The sequence below is a fragment of the Pygocentrus nattereri genome, chromosome 7, assembly GCF_015220715.1.
Source record: "Pygocentrus nattereri isolate fPygNat1 chromosome 7, fPygNat1.pri, whole genome shotgun sequence".
Taxonomy (NCBI): domain Eukaryota; kingdom Metazoa; phylum Chordata; class Actinopteri; order Characiformes; family Serrasalmidae; genus Pygocentrus; species Pygocentrus nattereri.
Window position 1 is genome coordinate 31,698,061 of NC_051217.1, and position 18,840 is coordinate 31,716,900.

The 18,840-nt window shown below is 41.7% G+C and overlaps 1 protein-coding gene across 2 annotated transcripts in view; it reads right to left on the reverse strand.

The window, feature by feature from the left end:
- mctp2a (multiple C2 domains, transmembrane 2a) overlaps positions 1-18,840 on the reverse strand; it is a 52,424-nt gene that overhangs the window by 30,743 nt on the left and 2,841 nt on the right. For both annotated transcript variants that reach the window (XM_017704218.2, XM_017704219.1), the window contains exons 2-13: positions 17,684-18,553; positions 17,138-17,200; positions 15,255-15,327; positions 9,612-9,754; positions 9,457-9,533; positions 9,024-9,135; positions 8,440-8,475; positions 2,444-2,602; positions 1,628-1,761; positions 653-839; positions 381-474; positions 193-295 (exon numbers count right to left, since the gene is read on the reverse strand). In XM_017704218.2, coding sequence (XP_017559707.1) covers positions 193-295; positions 381-474; positions 653-839; positions 1,628-1,761; positions 2,444-2,602; positions 8,440-8,475; positions 9,024-9,135; positions 9,457-9,533; positions 9,612-9,754; positions 15,255-15,327; positions 17,138-17,200; positions 17,684-18,517 — 2,015 coding nt within the window. In that variant the 5' untranslated portion in view covers positions 18,518-18,553. The remainder of the gene's footprint in view (positions 1-192; positions 296-380; positions 475-652; positions 840-1,627; positions 1,762-2,443; positions 2,603-8,439; positions 8,476-9,023; positions 9,136-9,456; positions 9,534-9,611; positions 9,755-15,254; positions 15,328-17,137; positions 17,201-17,683; positions 18,554-18,840) is intronic.

Below are 18,840 nucleotides of genomic sequence, written 5' to 3' on the forward strand. Positions count from 1 at the left end.
TCAGCATTTGGATTTGAGCTGCTTAAAAACATGAAATAAACCTAATAAAAATGTAGAGGAGATGCTGCAAATTCAGATTCCTTTATAAATTCCTTTATAAATCACCTGCTGGGAGATTAACAGTACACATTGTTTTTGGACCTGAAGTCTAGGTTATATATATAGATTACAAAGCATTCATGCGACACTCACAATGTAAAGGCTGTTTTCCATTCTGGATTGAGGGTTTTGTAGATGGTCTGAGATTGTAGCCTGCAGTTTCCAAGCTCCAGCACACAAAATGGGTCACTCTTACCTTCAATAGTAAAGACAGATGTTTGCATTGTGAATGTGGAAAAGCTTCCATTAGAGTCTCATTAGGTCTCGAATCAATTCAGTACCATTCAGATCTGTGGAGGAAAGGTCTGTGGCCCTCAAAACCTTGACTTGGAGGTATCCGACATCCTGTACATTCATCAGTGTTCTCCTCAAATTCTGCACACAACATAAGCAGTACCATTCCAACATTATTATCCATGGAACAATTATTCTATTGCAGTTTGTTTGATCAAAATTAATTTGCAAATAGGACACCGATTTAAGCAGTGAATCAAGCTGACGGCTGTCAATGCAGACAGAATGAGAGAGTTAGGGAAAAAAAGAGGAGACTAACGTATTGCTTCAGTATCCCTTCACAGGTAGACAGATGGTCTAATGGAGCAGATCCCATGTCAGAGACAGAAGCTCCAGGGCAGGGGGTACGGGTGACCAAGAAAACCAGTCGGCCTTTGCCTGCACCCACAATGTGTGTGTATGATTGTTTCTGGTTGACAGGCAGTTGCGACAGGTCAAATTCCAACCTGCACAAAACAGCATTCACAGTTACATTTCAATCCAATTTAAAAACAGTGTAAATAAGCAAAATAAGCTGATTATTCCTCCTTATTTTGTATATACTTTGAAATGTTTCTTCTTGAATTTTGTTTCATTGTTTAGTAGGGCTGGTTTTTCAATAACGCCATCTTGACATTGATACAGATCCTATACTATAATTTTTTCCCCTTCTTTTAAATGGTGGTGGTGTATTAGTATATGTTGTGCTGGTACAAGTGGTCAGTTTTAAAAACCTCAATATCACTGCTGGATTGAAAACAATATACCAACCAAAAACATCCAGCTAACAGTGTCCTGTGACCACTGATTAAAGACTAAAAGATGACAAACACATACTGTGCAGCAGCAGATGAGCTATCATCTCTGACTTTACATCTACAAGGTGGACCAAAAAGGTAGGAGTGGCTAACAGAGTGGACGGTGAGAGGACATAATTCCCACTATTCCCACTAACTCCTGACTATTGAAGATCAGGGTAAGAAGAGGGCTAACAAATCATGCAGGAAACAGACTACAGTCTGTAATTGTAGAGCTACATAGGGCTCCATAGGGTAAGCAGAACTGTTAAAACAGACAATAAGTAGATACAAGAAGGTGTTCCTAATAAAGTGCTTGATGAACTATATGTATAAAAACATGCCAATATTATTCCTTGAAAGTGACAAAGGAACTTTGCAGAGAAGGTTCTTGTAGCTGTTTTGAGGAGAATGTACTATAAACTCAAGGGCTGTGTGTGGTTTAAGTATGACCGTACGTTCCCCAGCATTCTTCACGCTTTCGGCCCCTCTTGCAGAACACCTCTACCACCAGCATGTCTGGTAGACCATCGTCAAAACGGTTGAAATCAAACTTCTCCCTCCACTGTGGGCTGGCCTTTATGCACAGATTCTGAGAAAGCAGAGAGAAAGAGAAAGAGACACACACACACCACATTAAGCAGGCTTAAGGTGGTGCCACTACTGAGACAGTTAACATGACAGGTGAATTATGTTTCATTGAGCCAAGCTAAGGCTGAGTATGGCAGGGGGAGGAGGGGAAACGGGGCATTTTGGAGAACACGCTTATGTCTCCTCCCTGGGATTACAAATCCTCAAATCTTGACACCATCCAATTAGAATGAGCTTTGTTAAACAAACAAGCAAGCCCAAACAGAGCCGAAGCTGTTAAAAAAAACAAAACCAAAAAAAAAAACAATGACATGAGAACACAGGACCAGTGGTGGGTGGAATCGTCAGGGGGGGAGGCCAACACACTGAAGCAGAGGCAGATGAGCAAAGCATGCTGGGTACGCAAATGAACCTAGTGAAAAGCAGCAGCAGAAGCATCAGGAGAGCTGTGGTGCCAGCCACAGGATAAACTAATGAGCCACTCTCAGCTAAACCTGAGAGAGATGAACCACAGAGTGTGAGAGTGAGACAAAGACGTGGAGAAGTAGAGAGGTATAGAAAGATACAAAAAAGCATGCATACAGAAGGATAAAGGGTGCCTCAACTGAAATAATCTCATGGAGGAAAATCCCAGGAAAGGGGGAAGAGAGACACAACTGAGAGAAACCAGCTACATCTCTCACCTTGCTGCGGAACCTCTGGTCACCCAGGCTGAAAAGGACATATACGTCACCCTGGCCGCCCTCAGGCATGTCCTGACCCTCTACCAGCACCACTGTGTACAGTTCGCTCCAGACCTGGCTCTTCTGTATGCTGGCTGCCCGCGCCTGCTGTGGCTGACCCTGGAATCAGACCCAAACAACATTTTCCCAGTTACATCACTTTCCCTACAAAAATTATTCAACTTCTAAATTTATATATAAATATGTACACGCACTGTGTATTGTAATGTACTTTCAATACATTTGTGTTTTCTATGGGCAGGAGACGATAACTTGTTTTTTTAACCTTCACAAGCTACAATATGGTTAGTCTCAGAAGTTGCTCAAGTATTTTAAACCCATACTCAAGTAGAAATTAGAACTATAACTACAACTAGAACTATAAGTCCTGCAAAAGTACACTTCTGAAGAAATAAAAACGTCAATTTAAGCTAGTTTAAGTACATACGTAGTAGACCAAAGTACTACTTAAGTACTGAGTAATTTATTTAACTGCTGTGGAATTTCTTCATAATGTCACGGTTGGCTCCTCCCAGTCCTGTCCATGTGCTCATGTTTTGGTCTTGTAACTCCGCCCCTGATTGTTATCACCTGTCCCTCATTGTTCCGTGTATTTAAGCCCTGTGTTTGCCCCTTCCGTTTGCCAGTCTTTGTATCTTTGTTTCATTGTACCTGGTCTTTGGTTGTGTTGATTCTAGTCTTTGTTATGTCCTACCCTAACTCTGTACGTGTCGGCTCATTGACCCTGGACTGTTCTGACCACGACCCTGGATTTGCCCGTAATAAATCTCGCTTATCTCAGCGTGTGCGTCCGCCTCCTCGCTCCGCGTTACAGAAAGACTGGCCACCACAGGACGCAGCAGGTAAGCGAGACTCCGGCATGTGGTTGTTCCGTTGGGACGAAACTCCAGCTGTTTCAAAGCAGCCCGAGTTCGCCGTGTCCCAACGCCACCAAGCCGGAGACAGCAAATCCCCTGGCGCTGAGGGAATACGAGCGTCTCGTCGGTCCCGCAAGAAAGCGGAGGGCCTTCCCGCCTTGTGTCCGGGCGACGAGAGCTCAGGTAAGCGCCTTGGGTCTGCCCGTCTTGAGCGCCACTGCAGGGAGGAGCGACCTGCAGTGCAAGACGGGGTCAGACGGAACGAGCATTCAGATGACCCGTTTTTTGGTACTCGGCTCGTTCGCAAGCGTCACTGCGAGCTGCCAATCGCTCGAGTGAGCTTTGGGAACGGCCGAGTGGGTCCAGTATCTGTGTTCCTCCAGGTTGGAGCAGAGGCCCCCAGCCCGAAGGCTTGATCCCGTGGCCGCACCCCGCGGCACTTCTGATCCCGTGGCCGCACCCCGCGGCACTTCTGATCCCGTGGCCGCACCCCGCGGCACTTCTGATCCCGTGGCCGCACCCCGCGGCACTTCTGATCCCGTGGCCGCACCCCGCGGCACTTCTGATCCCGTGGCCGCACCCCGCGGCACTTCTGATCCCGTGGCCGCACCCCGCGGCACTTCTGATCCCGCCTCCGTGGACGTCGCAGCAGGCCCCGCGGCACTTCTGATCCCGCCTCCGTGGACGTCGCAGCAGGCCCCGCGGCACTTCTGATCCCGCCTCCGTGGACGTCGCAGCAGGCCCCGCGGCACTTCTGATCCCGCCTCCGTGGACGTCGCAGCAGGCCCCGCGGCACTTCTGATCCCGCCTCCGTGGACGTCGCAGCAGGCCCCGCGGCACTTCTGATCCCGCCTCCGTGGACGTCGCAGCAGGCCCCGCGGCACTTCTGATCCCGCCTCCGTGGACGTCGCAGCAGGCCCCGCGCCTGCCTCCGTGGACGTTGCATCCCCTTTGTTCCCTCCCATCCCGCCCTCGTCAGTTTCTGTTCCCCCTGGGCCCTCCGTTTCTGTCCCTGTTCCCTGTGGTCCTTCTGTGCCTCCTGTGTCTGTTTCCGTTCCTTTGTTTCTGCCTTGTTCTGTTCCTGGTTTTGTCCTTTTCCCTGCTGTTGTGTCGGTTCCCGTTCCCGTTGTGGTTCCTGTTCCTGTGTCACCTTTTGTTTCTGTTCCTGTTTCTGTTTCTGTCCCTGTTTCTGTTCCTGTGTCTGTCTTGGTGCCTGTTCCCCTGTCTTTTGCGTGGTCTGTTGTTCGTTCTTGTTTTCCTCGTCCTGTGTCTCCGGTCGTCTCTCGGTCGGCGTCGTTTTTTGGTGTGCCTCCTCGTCCTCCCTCCGTTTTTTGTCCTCGTTCTGTTTCGTCTGTTCCTGTGTCTTGTGTGTCTCCGTCTGTGTCTGTTCCGGTGCCTTCTGTTCCTGCCCCTGTGCCTTCTGTTCCTGCCCCTGTGCCTTCTGTTCCTGCCTCTGCTCTGGCTTCGGTGTCTGTGCCTGTTTAGTTTAGTTTAGTTTTGTCTTTCTCTGGGTTTCGCTTTTTTGTTGGGTTGTTTTGTTCTGTGTGGCACGCCCGGTGTGCGTGCCTTTGGGGGGGGGTTCTGTCACGGTTGGCTCCTCCCAGTCCTGTCCATGTGCTCATGTTTTGGTCTTGTAACTCCGCCCCTGATTGTTATCACCTGTCCCTCATTGTTCCGTGTATTTAAGCCCTGTGTTTGCCCCTTCCGTTTGCCAGTCTTTGTATCTTTGTATCTTTGTTTCATTGTACCTGGTCTTTGGTTGTGTTGATTCTAGTCTTTATGTCCTACCCTAACTCTGTACGTGTCGGCTCATTGACCCTGGACTGTTCTGACCACGACCCTGGATTTGCCCGTAATAAATCTCGCTTATCTCAGCGTGTGCGTCCGCCTCCTCGCTCCGCGTTACACATAAATACAGTAACTATCAGCATACGAACCAATGTTTGTTAGGCTCTATTGTTCTCATTTTGATGTACTCTCAACCTAAAATAAAATGATAAACCTCAGAATTCAAAGGTGTGACCAAACATGAAGCAGTAAATTTGCTGTCACCAGCATAATAATTCAACAGAAAAAAGGAATTAGTAACTAAATGTTAATCATTAAAATATGACTGAGTAGAAATGACAGTTAAAGTAGTTCATTTTTCTCACATATTTACTGGAACAGAAGAAAGGCTCCTTCTCATACTTGGCACTACAATGTGTCCCAAGAGATCTGTTCATAAGTGGCATGGCACAGAGACATTTACACCTGGTAGTTCCATGTGCTTGAAAAGGATTTTCGGTGATTTCTTATGATCGGATTTTGTAACAAAAGGAAGGGTATCATGCATATTTACTATGTTAGTCTCTCGCTGCCTTTGTTGTTAAGACAATAATGTACCGCAAGCCCTTGTTCGTATAAACGCAAGAACTGTTATAAATGCTTAGACTGCATGGACTGCGATCAAAATTTGTAAACAAATAGGAGAGGGGACAAAAGAAATTGGTATGCAGCTGCTGTTGTGGTCATATGCATCCCTGACCGAAGGTAGTTTGAGTGTTCGGATCACACTTCTCTGAGACATATTGTACCCTGTTCACACCTATACTTAGCACTTATGATCGGATGACCCAGGATTCATGTTAATGCCAGGTGTAAACAGGGCACAAGTCGAGTAAGTGACAGAAAGCGAAAATCAAATCTGTTCTCTGGTGTTTGGGACTGTAGCGTTTTAGTTAGCAGGCCAAACATACCACACAGCACAGGCTTGGTTCCAGATAACTGATGCTAACATGACACGCATTTAGAAGGTACCTGAGAGCGAGTGAGTTAAGTGTCTGAGTGAAAGCCAAAATCAAACGCATTATGTGATGTGTATAGTAGTCAATGGAAGAGCCAAACATTCAAAGCCATTGTTTCTAATGAATATGTGACATGACTCTATTTACATAATGCTAATTGGTGGCTCACTTTCATTCACTGTTAGCAACATTAGCTTTTCTGTCTGAGCTGGTGGCTCACTTTCATTAATCGTTAGCAACATTAACTTTTCTGTCTGAGATATTCCTATAAAATGAGTGAGTTTGTTTGCTAGTTAGTTAGTTACAAAACAGGTCTAGAATGGTGCTTTGCACGTAAAAAGCTAAGTTGCCAAAAAGAATAAAACAGAAGTAAAAACCTGAACAAAAAGCTACATATGTTATCAGCTTAGCTGCATCCACAACATTCCATACTCTTTAAAAGTGGCAACTGAGATGTCCATATCAATGAGCGTTTGTATAGAGTGTAAGTCCATTACAGGCAGATGGATGGTACTGTGTTGAAGGGATGGCTCGTGGGTTGATAGCCCTGCACTTTAAAAACGCAGCAGCATTTGCAAGCAGCCGGCCAGGTTTGCCAGTAATCAAAGAGCAGAGCTGTTAGGAGGCCATGGCTGGTGTGGGAGAGAGGCTGAGCCTATGCCCCATTAACAGCAATCCCCTCAACCACAAACTGCATGCTGCACACACCCCTGCATTATCATGTAATGTGACGGCCATGTCCCTATAAACAAGGCCCTTTAAAAAGAGAGAGAGTGAGAGATAAGGGGGGCTGTGGAGGGTTTTTGGGAGAGATATATAATGTTCATATGAGCCAAGTCATCCCAAGTGTTTATTTTGGACAAATGTGCGATCTGCGCGGCCAATAAAACAATTCCACTTAACAGTAAGTGGCCCCTAAAGAGAGGCTATTCCTGGTGCTAAAAGGGTCGGGGGATTGCTTCCATATGGTGGGACAGCATGGGGACGGGGGCGAGGCGCTCGAAGCTCAGCCCATTTGGCTTCCGCCGCTGAGCTGTCCGTCCACAGCTGTGATATTACATCTTAACATCTGGGTTATAGCTCGCCATGCCTGGGAATGGGCTGCATCTCAGATCCTCAGCATCCTACGCTGGCAGAGTGCCTTGAAGAGCGGACACACATACATATACACACAGACACTCACGCAAGCTCAAGCCCCCCGTCAAAGTGAGGCAGCACCACACATTGCACGCCTGTGCAGTTGCCAGCCTCCATCTCAGAGGCAGTGTCAGTGTGGCTGTGATGGCGCGAGTGTGAGAGAGAGAAAGGAGAAGACGGGGAGATGAGAGGACAGTCTTCCGCCTCTCCCGGATAGGTGTCAAATAGAGCTGGGCCTCAGCTGTGCCGACAGAGAGATGCGATTCAAGCCTGCTGCAGAATAAACCGCCAGTGCGAAAGCACCAGAAAAGCAGTCACCTTCAGAAAGAAAGACCAGTTGAACCTCATCAAAGTTCAGATGAGTTGTCTAGATCCATATTATGAGCCAAGGTCTGATCTAAAACCTGAGCTGCATCTGCCTGCGCACATTTTGCCATTTAATTTACGCTAAACTGAATTTCCTTAGAGAGGTATAAGAGATATCAGTACCTATATAGCCTAGGCATAAAGCCACACCAACAGAAGTGAAATAATGAGAGGGAGCATCTATCCAGGAAACATCTGAAGTGCCTCTTGGCTCTGCCTCTATAAATGAAAGCTATTGCTCTGACATCAAGCACTTTTGGTTGAAATGTGGCTAGTCGTTCTGAGCTTAATCAAAATGCAAATAAGACATAAGTGAAATATTCAGACCACAGCAACATGCCATTCAGTCCAGCTGCAGTTTTGGCGCACTGTGTTAAAAAATACTCATCGTTCTTGAAGCAGACATATGGAGATTTATAAAGCGCAAGCTGAGATGGTCAAAGGAGAAGTCACTCTAACAATGTGTGCTGTTTGAATTAGAACTTTCAGAAAATAAAGTTCTATAGGGACATCATCTGATGATGTACTGCCCTCCAGTGGCAAATAATACAGCAACTGAAAGTTTTTGCTGCATTTATAGGGAAAATACTCGTTTCATTGCAAATGCTATTTTTACGTGACTTTTTTTTAAGTTTATCATTTTACAGCTTGTGGGTCATTTATATGAAAAGGAGCATAGAACATAAAAGAGAACAACACAAAATCTATATTTAAAATAATACATTTAAGATTTGCTCAGTTGTATCTGAACATAGAGAGAAAGTCAAAACACAAAAAATGTATTATTTACCTTATTAAAGCTTCCTTTCCTCTTCATTGGCCACTTCTGGAATAGAGACACAAACCAATGAATACTTAAACTAGCTATTTACAGCTGGTATACAGTAGTACGTAAAAATCTTAGGTACATAAGCAAAACACCTGTTAAGATAAAATAAATGCAAACATTCATTTAGTAAAGTAATAAGAATTTCAGCATTTCTTTTGTCTGCTTTCAAACAAATAGTTATGTGTGAACTAGTTAAAGGGACAGGTATAGTTCTAGATTTTTTTCACCCAGCCTTGAGTCATTGCATGGATATGTTAAATTATATCAACAACATACCTAATTTAATTTAATAAAGAACTGATTAGCCAAACCAGGTACTGGACAATGACTACAAATAATACTGGGCTGCCATTAGAAGAGAGTTGGCATTGGTTAAACTTGCACACTGAAATACACAAAATCACTACTTACTAATTGAATGTCTTTGTATTTACTTCAATATTAGTATTTAATATTAACATTACTTTTTTTAAAATAAAATATTCTCAGGTGCCTAAAACTTTTGCACAGTACTGTATGTTGTGTGTTTTGTATTCAGAACGTACATTTCGTTTGGTGGGCCCCTCACAGACGGTTAGACAGGCGTCTAAGATTATAACCCCCATGTCATCCTCTGGACTGCCAGCATCTTCTAAACGCAAGATCATCTCACATGTTCTGTAAAAAAGAGATATCTATAGCAGCAAATAATACATACGACGAGTTACTCAAATGTAGCTACTGCAGTAGATGATGCCAGGCAATAAGCAAGCAAACACACAAGAAAATCATTACTGTCATAACAAAACGTTAATTTCAAAAATAGTAACTAATGTCTGTATGTTAATTAATGTCTGGTAATTTAATAAGACTTTATATAAGTAATAAGATTATATAAGTAATAAGATTCTATATAAGTAGTTCTGAAATGTTCACATAATGTAAAGGACAAGCTAAAAATCCTTGTTACAAAAATTACAAAAAAGAAATGTGTTGTACTTGTCCAACTCCAGTTTATTAGGAACGAGAGAGCTCGAGCCCATGAAGTCATGCGATCTCAGGTCACGGTCATACACCTACAGCAAATTACAAATGATTAGAAAAGGTTCTAAAGATGGAATTTAGTTATACATAGAGAAATACTGTTGACACACCTTAACAAAAATGGTCTGCTCCAGGTCCCTGACAGTAAAGGAGAAGGACTCATTCCACACAGGGTTCAAGTTCCTGTACATAACCTTGCTTTTGTATATCGTCTTGCCATCTAATCTGAATTTGACGTATGGGTCACTCGTACCTGTTGAAAAAGAGTTTGAGAAAAAGCAGCTGTCAACGTGTTTGTAATTACTTAAATCACGTTTTCTCTGTAAAACTCAAGTATGACTTTACCATACAAAGCAGCTGGCAGGGTATAAAATACTTAAGTGCTGTGAAAAACAGATTAGCTTTAAAAGAAAAAACAGCCATGTGGTCCTGTTAAAAAAACTGTACAGCCCACCCAACCTGAAAACCACACACAGATACGTACTTGCACACATATGCACACTAGATACAGCAGCAGTGCCATTGTTCAAGGCCTGGGGGAGGAGGCTGTCACATCTCTTTCAGAAACAGAAGGATGCGAGCTGGTTAATTGTAAAAAGGACAGAAAAAAAATCTCTGGCCAGCATGAATCCCTCAGCACATTAAACCCCCCGAAACCAGGAGCAACTGGTGTTAATCTCCTAAAAGCCTGTTAAGACTCCGTCCTGCTATGGCCGGGAGAAGAAGAGAAGAGGGACAGTGTGTCTTTGTCTATGCTATGGCATGCAAGATTGGTAGTAAGAAAAGGAAGGGGGTGGTGGAGAAAAAAAAAGAGAAACAAAAAACAAAATATGAGTGTAAAGAAAGGAGCCCATGGCTTCATTTGTATGGACGGATAAAGGGGGTGCTTGAGAAAAGCTGCGGGGAGCCTGGAATCACATGACAAAAGGCCCTGTGGGGAAGGGCTGTCAGGCCTGTCAGAGCGTTCCTCTCCAAATGAACAGCTCCAGGAGGCAGCTCCGCCCTGCCAGCCGCTGACAAGCCTGCCTCAGGCAGCCTGACAGGAGGAGAGGGGCTGAAGCAGCCAGGGAAGAGCCGCAGTGTGACTGAAAACGGTGACGACGGAAATTAACGCGGGTGGGGTGTTGTGGTGGTGGGGGTAGGGGTGGGAGGGTACGTAGACAAAAAAAGGGAAGGAAGGTGTGTGTGTGTGTGTGTGTGTGTGTGTAGGGGGTGGGCTTGTCGGACTGTTTTTAGAGGACATAGCGGCAGTATGTGTGGTGTCAGGCGGGCTGCGGGCTGGGTGTTAATTGTTAGGCAAATAGAGGCGAGGTGGGATGGGATGGGGGGAGTATTGTGCCTCGCTGTCAGAGAAAGTGAAGACTCAACTAGTGATGAGACAGAGAGAGAGATCAGGGTGTAAATGGCAGCTACACCCCGTACCACCTCTACCTGCAGTTTTAATGAGAGCTGTCAAGAGCGAGCTGCAACAGACTCACAGAGATTTCTGATATCTTTCTATTTTGAACTTCCAGTCATAATAAGTATATTAAAGGATAACCAGGGGTATTTCATGTGTTATTACAGTTTAGTTCATATGTTTAGAAAGCCTTACAAAACACATTTAGTAATTGTAATTGATGTAATTGTAATTGATGATCATCATTTTTATGATCACAAAAAAAAATATTATATTAACTACAATAAAAACTAGTTACACAGTCAAACATTTACATACCATTTTATGCTGGGACTGTTAATACACACTCAAATACACCGGGAGCACTGTGTGATTAAGAACCTGCACCTGTGACTGTGATCAGTTTATGTGTATAAATAGTCAATGTGTTTTTTGTGGGGAAAATATGGGGAAAGAAAAACAGTTGTCAAAGAATCTGAAAGACAAAGCAAGTCCACATTATAAATTAGGAAAAGATCATAAAAAGATGTGAATTAGATAATAAATTAAATATTCAAAGTCTGATAAAGAAGTTTGGATACTATGCTGGGATCAGGCAGACCGAGAAAATTTCTAACAGATGCAAATAAAAACCCTTCCAAGCTTCTCTGAATCAAAGTGGTGTGGCTGTTAAGAATGTCCAGTAAAAAGATACTTAAACAGAAATGGGCTGCAGGGTAGAGTTGCCAGAAAAAAGCCACTGTTGTGCCAACACCACAAAACAGCCTGTTTGCAATATGCCAAACAGCATCTAGAGAAACCAGACAAAAATGGAACTTTATAGTCGCAACCATAATCGTTATGTTTTACGAAGAGTTAACAAGGCCCATGAAGAGAAACACACCAACCTTCCAATGAAGCATAGAGGTAGATTTCTGCTGCTTTGGGGGTGTGTAAGCTTCAGTGGCACAGGATGCCAAGATGAATGTAGTAGATTACAAGAAAATCTATGCATCTAGGAAAAATGAATGCATCAGCCTAGAAAGCCAAGTTGACCCCTGCAGTGGCTACCGTAGAATAAAGTGAAGGTTCTGAAGTGGCCCTCGCAGTCCCTGGGCCTCAATATTATTTAACAACTTTTGAGAACTCAAACGAGCAGTACATGCAAGGCGACCAAAGAATTTACAGAACCTAGAGGCTTTTTTTGCTAAGAAGAGTGGGCAGCTTTACCACTTGAGAAAATAAAGGCACTCATTCACAACTATAACAAAAGGCTGCAGGTTGGCACTGATGATCCAGGTGATAATATACAATATTAAGGACCAAGAATGCTAAACCTCTGACTGTATCATTTCACTTATTATTTTTAATACATCATATACAAATTTATATGAAAACAAAGAACAGTAAAACAATTATTAAGTGATTAATTGATAACTACAAATTCAGCCTAAGAAAAAATAAATCTGACAGCACATAATAATATTTATAAGTGTGATTTCCTTAAAAGGTTATTGCAAGCAGACAAAGACTGGTAATTTTATGTTGTATCTATTCCCATGTGCTATCCAATTTAATACATTTTCACAATGAAGCCCAGAGAATATAAACCTAGGTTTCATTAATCACTAACAGTTGGTAGCCATGGATATATGGCTAAATCATTTTAATGTTTATCATGGATTTTTTGTTAATAGGGCAATAAAGAAGCATTACTTTGAATTAGTTCACACGTATATATGTGTGTACAAACTAAAATGCTTATATCCTGTAGTTTGCTAATCCACCAAATGTTTTCAAGTTAAATAAAACTGCCCAACCTATTTACTGAGAATTCACATAACACTGTCAGATCATTTTTAAGAAATGTTTATATTTTTACATTTGACAAGGCCAACTGCTCTTTATATTGTGTGAAATGTTTATCATCAGTGGATCAGTGTAATTGATCCAAAATGATTAAAAAATAACATTGTTACATTAACTTACAATAAACATTAAGAATGTTTTTCATAGTGCATATTTTAGACAGCTACAGACCTACTGATGACTCGGCCACAGTTTCTGTAATGAAGGGCTGCAGTATAAGCTGAAGATGCTGTTTGATGTTACTACCAGCAGATGGTGATGTATTCACTTATGTCTATGACTATACAGTTCCTGTATTGTCTGAACAACAAACAAAAAAATCTCCTCTGAGCACATATTAAATTCTAAGGAGCTGTTTTTTTGTGTCCATACAAGACTCCATTCTGTAAGATCTAGTCTTCGTTTCATCGTCAATAATTGTTCTTTCTGCAAATGCTGAGAAAAGTCATGTTATAACCAGATTCAACTGGCTGTGAGGAATATAACTGAAATATTGTAATTATGAGAAATAATGAGGGGATGATCGTAATTAACAGCCTCTGGGCATACACCTGTGACACTCATCAGGAGAATTAGGTGCCCAATCAGCTCAGCAAGGCCTGCCAGATAAACTGGCACTGGATCTGAAGATTTGTACTGGGCATCAGATTGGAATTGTGCTCGCTCCATTTGTGCCTAAGATTGTTGCAAACACTTTGCAAACTAAAGGCTCTTGTGAAGATTCCTGTGTGTCTATGCTTGAATAAGTGACAAGAAACTGTGAAACACACTGGAAAAGCTTTTTCTCGCTGGCTCCTTTGCGCAGCAGCTTAGCCTGACTGTACTCACGTTGACTCTAGGCTTTGTTTTACGCTTGGCCAGGCCATTTGCATTCACTGAGCTCAGAGAAAAGGGTCATTTGCTTCTTCATGCAAGTATGCCAAAATAGAAACAAAGTTTCAGTGTTCACAGCACTTGATTACTAGGCCTAAAAAAACTGTCCATCAGATACAAAACTTGTTTCTACCTGATGCGTAATTGTTTCTGCTAACACTATGGCCAGTAAAGGAGTGGCCTGAAGTCAGCAGCACTGTTACATTCTGGTCAGACCACATGCCTCACTGTTGTCTCAGAAAGGTGTCATTGACCTACAGCAGCTAAGAATAAAATAAAAAAAGTATTGTCATAGCAATGTTAGTCATGTCACAAAGCTTTAATGTTCTTTCATTTGCACTGCTCATATACTGCGTCAAAGTCTTGGGCATCTGCATAAATTATATGTAAAGTTATTTTCTGAGCAATAGGCATCAAGTCAATACATGGGTGAGGAATGCAACATGGCAAGATATTGCATTCCATTAGTCTCATGTCTTGCAAGTCATGCACACAAGACATATCAAAACATCTAAAAAAAAAAAAAGCATACAGGTGATTCTTACCTGCAAACACATGTTTGTACAGTATGTTAACCCCTTAAAACCCCAGGCATATTACATCCTAATGCTCATTAATTAAGAGCTACAATGGAAACAGTTATTCTAAAGCTACAGAATTGTGTAATTAAAGTATGAACCCACTGGTGGGTTCTAGCCACTTAAAGGGACTATTGAAGGGGAATTCCACTCAGCCCCTGTGCTTCTGCAAAATTCCTGCATAATTAAATCATTAAGATTTAGACAAAATCATGCAGAGTGGTTTGATGTGAAATGCACAATTCTAGAGAAACTGAGAGAGTATATACTGTCCACCCTGGTGGTGATGGAACCAGACATCCAAAACATGTGATGCCTCTAAAAGCCACAAAAAAGTAGTTACATGGAATGGTTACAAATACACTGCCGATGCCAGAGACGTTGTTTTTTGATAGTTTCGGCCTAAAACCCATTTTTTTAAAACCACACTCATGACAGAGATGCACAAAATACTTTTTTTTTCCAGATTAATCGCTACTATTGTCAACATTACCTATTAAAACTCAGAGGCAAATAAAAGTTTATTAGAAAATAAAATAGCTAAATGTGACATCATGATCCCTGGTTCCTATCACTACTACTGAAATACAAGTCAGTAATTGTCTCTACACTGCAGCCTTTCACATTAAGTCACTCTGAATGACACCTCAATGATTGAATTATGCAGAAACTTTGAAAAGTCTGTGAAAGTCCCCTATAATACTATTACTAATAAATAATGAAGTAAAAATACTTGTAGTGCATGCAATAGCAAAGAAAGTCTTTTTAGGTCAGGTTATTTGAGATCCTTTGATTTTTAAGTGTAAGACTTTAGTTTTACTGTAATTCTACTGGCAGTTGAATTTTCTGTATGATGCAGTGCAAAATAAAACACTCCACTATGCTACCATGCTCACACAAGAACATAACACAAGGGGGCAAAATATAATGAATTATGGATGTGGCCATAAGTATGATGGTTGAATGACAAGAAACAAAGTTTATTAACAAAGAAACATAAACCATACAGTCTTTATGTATTTTATTGAGAAGACACAAAACATGGAAGCGCTTACCAGAGCGGTCTCTGATGACCAGGTTCCTTCCTTCTTTTAAGTTGATGCTGAGGAGGTACTGGACATTCTGGGACTGACAATATAGTAATATAACATTACATAATATTATTGTAATATTCAGTTCAATGTTTTTACCATTAGTTTGAATATTTTGAATAGTTTGAATATGGCTTGATGTCACAACTTTACACTAATCGTGTATTTAAGGTTAAATAGGTGTGTTTAGGTTAGAAACAACTTATGTACAATTTTAAAAGGTAAATTCTCTAACCTAAGGTTTTACAGTGTTGTGTATATGTATGGTTAAAATGTTGATAACATAATAAATATGATAACAATAAACTATGTCAAAAGTGATAATGCAGCTCCACAACACCACCTTAGCCTCTAGCCATATTGTAAATCGACACAGTGCAGCAGTTTGTGATTGGGTGTGGGCATAAATTTAGACTGTACATACTGTACCAAAAGTTCTGTACATTTATAGTTTAAATGGTTAACACCTTATTTTAGATGTTACATACAGTGGTATGCAAAAGTTGAAACACCCCTGGTCAAATGTAAATTAAAATAAGTTAATACATCATCCACAGAGAAAACATTTAAATATGACATTTATGTGCAGATTTAAAAACACAGTTTGTAGTTATTTACTGAGTTTATCATATTGGGGAAAATAATACATGATACACAAAATGTGTCATAACATTAGCACGGATCACATTTTATATTTTATTTTTCCCAAATATGTTAAATTCACCAAATAAATGGTAATTGTGCATTAAAATGTCTTCTCTGTAGAGCAAGCATGTCAAACTGGGAAACCTCCAGGTCAAAGTGCTCCAGAGATTAGCGTTTACCCTCATCTAACGCTCTGAATGTAGTTCATGAATGCCTTGCTAATTAGCTGAAGAACTGAATCAGGCACGTTTAATGAAGTCTGCAGTGTTTTGGCCTGCAAGGACTGAAGCCTGACATGTGCTGTAGAGCAGTGTTTCTTAGTCCTGGAGACTCACTGCCTTGCACTTTTTGGTGTTCCCTGCTCTCTTGAGTGGGAGTGGGAGTGCTAAGGCAGGAAAAGTACTAAAATGTGCGGCCTCTAGGACCAGAGTTGAGAAACACTGCTGTATAGAATGTGTTCACTTATTTTCACTTTGAAAATCAACAAAACATTTATCTTTTGCCTAAGACTGTATGTTCAACTAGAGCAACAATAAGAGATAACTGAAATGTAGAGTACATCATATGCTCAGAAGTATGCCCAGAAGTTCCCTTCTAATTAGATAATTCATATATTTAATAGTCCAGAGGCATTCAACTGTGCACACATAGCTTGTATGATGTTCATAGAAAATTCTGTAGTAGCCATATATAAGCCTAATGTCAACATGCCCATTGTGGCTAGAGCTGTATACGCTCCCTAGCATTGGGCTGAGGAGTAGTGAAACTGCATTCTCTGGAATGATGTCGCACCATCCAACCTTGATTTTACAAGAAACATTGAAAGAGCAGGTGTCTACAAACATCTGGACACAGTGTATAATCTTATACATTAACTTGCTTCAGATGTTGCAAGCAGACAGACAGCATCTGGAGTTTATGCTATCTAATTAAAGTACATATAACATTAATATGTATATTAAAAGATAGAATTGACCATTTTCTCTGTTTTAAACAGTTAAACAGTTCACACCTGTGACAAAGGGTCATCAGTTCCTGTTGTGTGAAGAGCACATATGAATCAACTTTCTGCTTAACAAATCATCAATTCATCAGTGTGATCATATGAACATAGTGCTAATTCTAGTGCACCACTGTGAGACAGTAATATAAGATATACCATAATACTTAATACATTTGGAGGTGGACTGTATATTACTCACCTTATTTTCTCCTCTGGAGACAATGGTGTCAAAGTCACTGCTCTCACTTATAACCTGATTGGGCTGGCATGAATAATAATGGTGAATAACAGTGCATTCTTATACTACATCTAAGCTGAGCTGTCAGTTTATTAGCTGTACCTATACTGTTTGGCCATTCATCAGGTACATCTATCATATAGGTGAACACATACAATTATTGACTGCAGCCTTCACCAGTAGTCAGTTTATGAGCACAGGAACACTGTTGGCTATATATTTTGACCGTTATGACCGATATACTTGTACCATTGCAATGCACACTACTATGCCTCTACTGTTTCAACACTACTGTGCTGAGAATGCTCCATCTTCCAAGTAGTATCTGGAAAACAGTCACCTTGTGGTGGTCTCTTCCCAGTAATGAACCGGGTGCCTAACAAATTGTGTCCCACAACGGATGGACTAAAGTCAAGTATATTTATGTACTTGATGAAATGGCCACTGAGTGTAGGTAAAAGGAAGTTGTACCTAATCTGCTAGCTCAGTATATATTATGCTACTAACATCATTCAGGTCCTCAGCTGATCCAGTAATGCACATTTCTGTGGATCCTGGTGTAATAAAGTCTGTTGTGAGCTCCTGACACCAAATTGTAGAGCGATCCTCAGATGGTGTGCTGCAAGCAGACTCATTATCTGGGTCTTCTAGGTACCATGTAGTTTTTCTGCACCCTTCTTCTGTTCTCTTATCAGGTCTATCGTTGGTGATGGCCATAATAGGTGGTTTCTGTGGTGCTGAAAGGACATCAGACGAAGAAAGCATATTTGAGGCTGGTATGTCTGGGAATGTAAATCGGTCCACAACCTTAGTTGCAGATGGTGTGGATGAGGCAGTAAGTTGGTCAGGGATCTTGGCTGCATATGGTGAGTATAAGGCAGTAAGTTGGTCAAGGTGCTTGGCTGCATATGGTGGGGATGAGACAGTGAGTTGGTCAGTTGCTGAGTCTGGAGAAGTGAGTTGGTCCAGGGGCTGGTTTAAAGATGCTGTGTCAGAAGGACTGCGCTGGTCTACAGACTTGGTTGAGGATGATACGTCTAGGAACAGGTCTTTAGACCTGGCTGAAAATGGCCCATCTGTGACGGTAAGGTTATCAGAGTAAGCCAAGCTAGAGGTTTCACTCTCTGTTTCATCTTGGTCAATGAAGGAGGCGGAGTCAGAGTCCAGAGGCTCAACAACATTGTTTAGCATAGGTGACACGGACTGATCACATCTCATGTCAGGTACTGAGATACTCCTTCTGTATTTTAGAGGAGTCTTCTTGGCCTTCTTTCCTATTTTCACATGAAACTGCTTGGTTCTATCTCGCAGTTTGGTAAAAACATTCTTCTTGGGTTCCATTCTGACAGCAGAAATGTCTTTTTCTTTCTTTGATTTCTTAATGAAGACAAAAAAGATAACAGTAACATTTCTCAATTAGCATTTGCAAGGATTTGTGGTATTTCACCCTCTACAATACATAACATTCAATAATGTCTGGAGAAATCTCTATGCATAAATGGTATTGGGGCATGGTACTGCCCATGAAGTGGGTAGCTTGTGATGTGATGGGACCACTAACACTTAAAGATCACTATTTTGGAGCAGTATATGCTGCTTTCGAGATGTCTTCTTCAGGGACACCATGCTCATCTCAACATAACAAAGGCAAGGAACATTGTGCA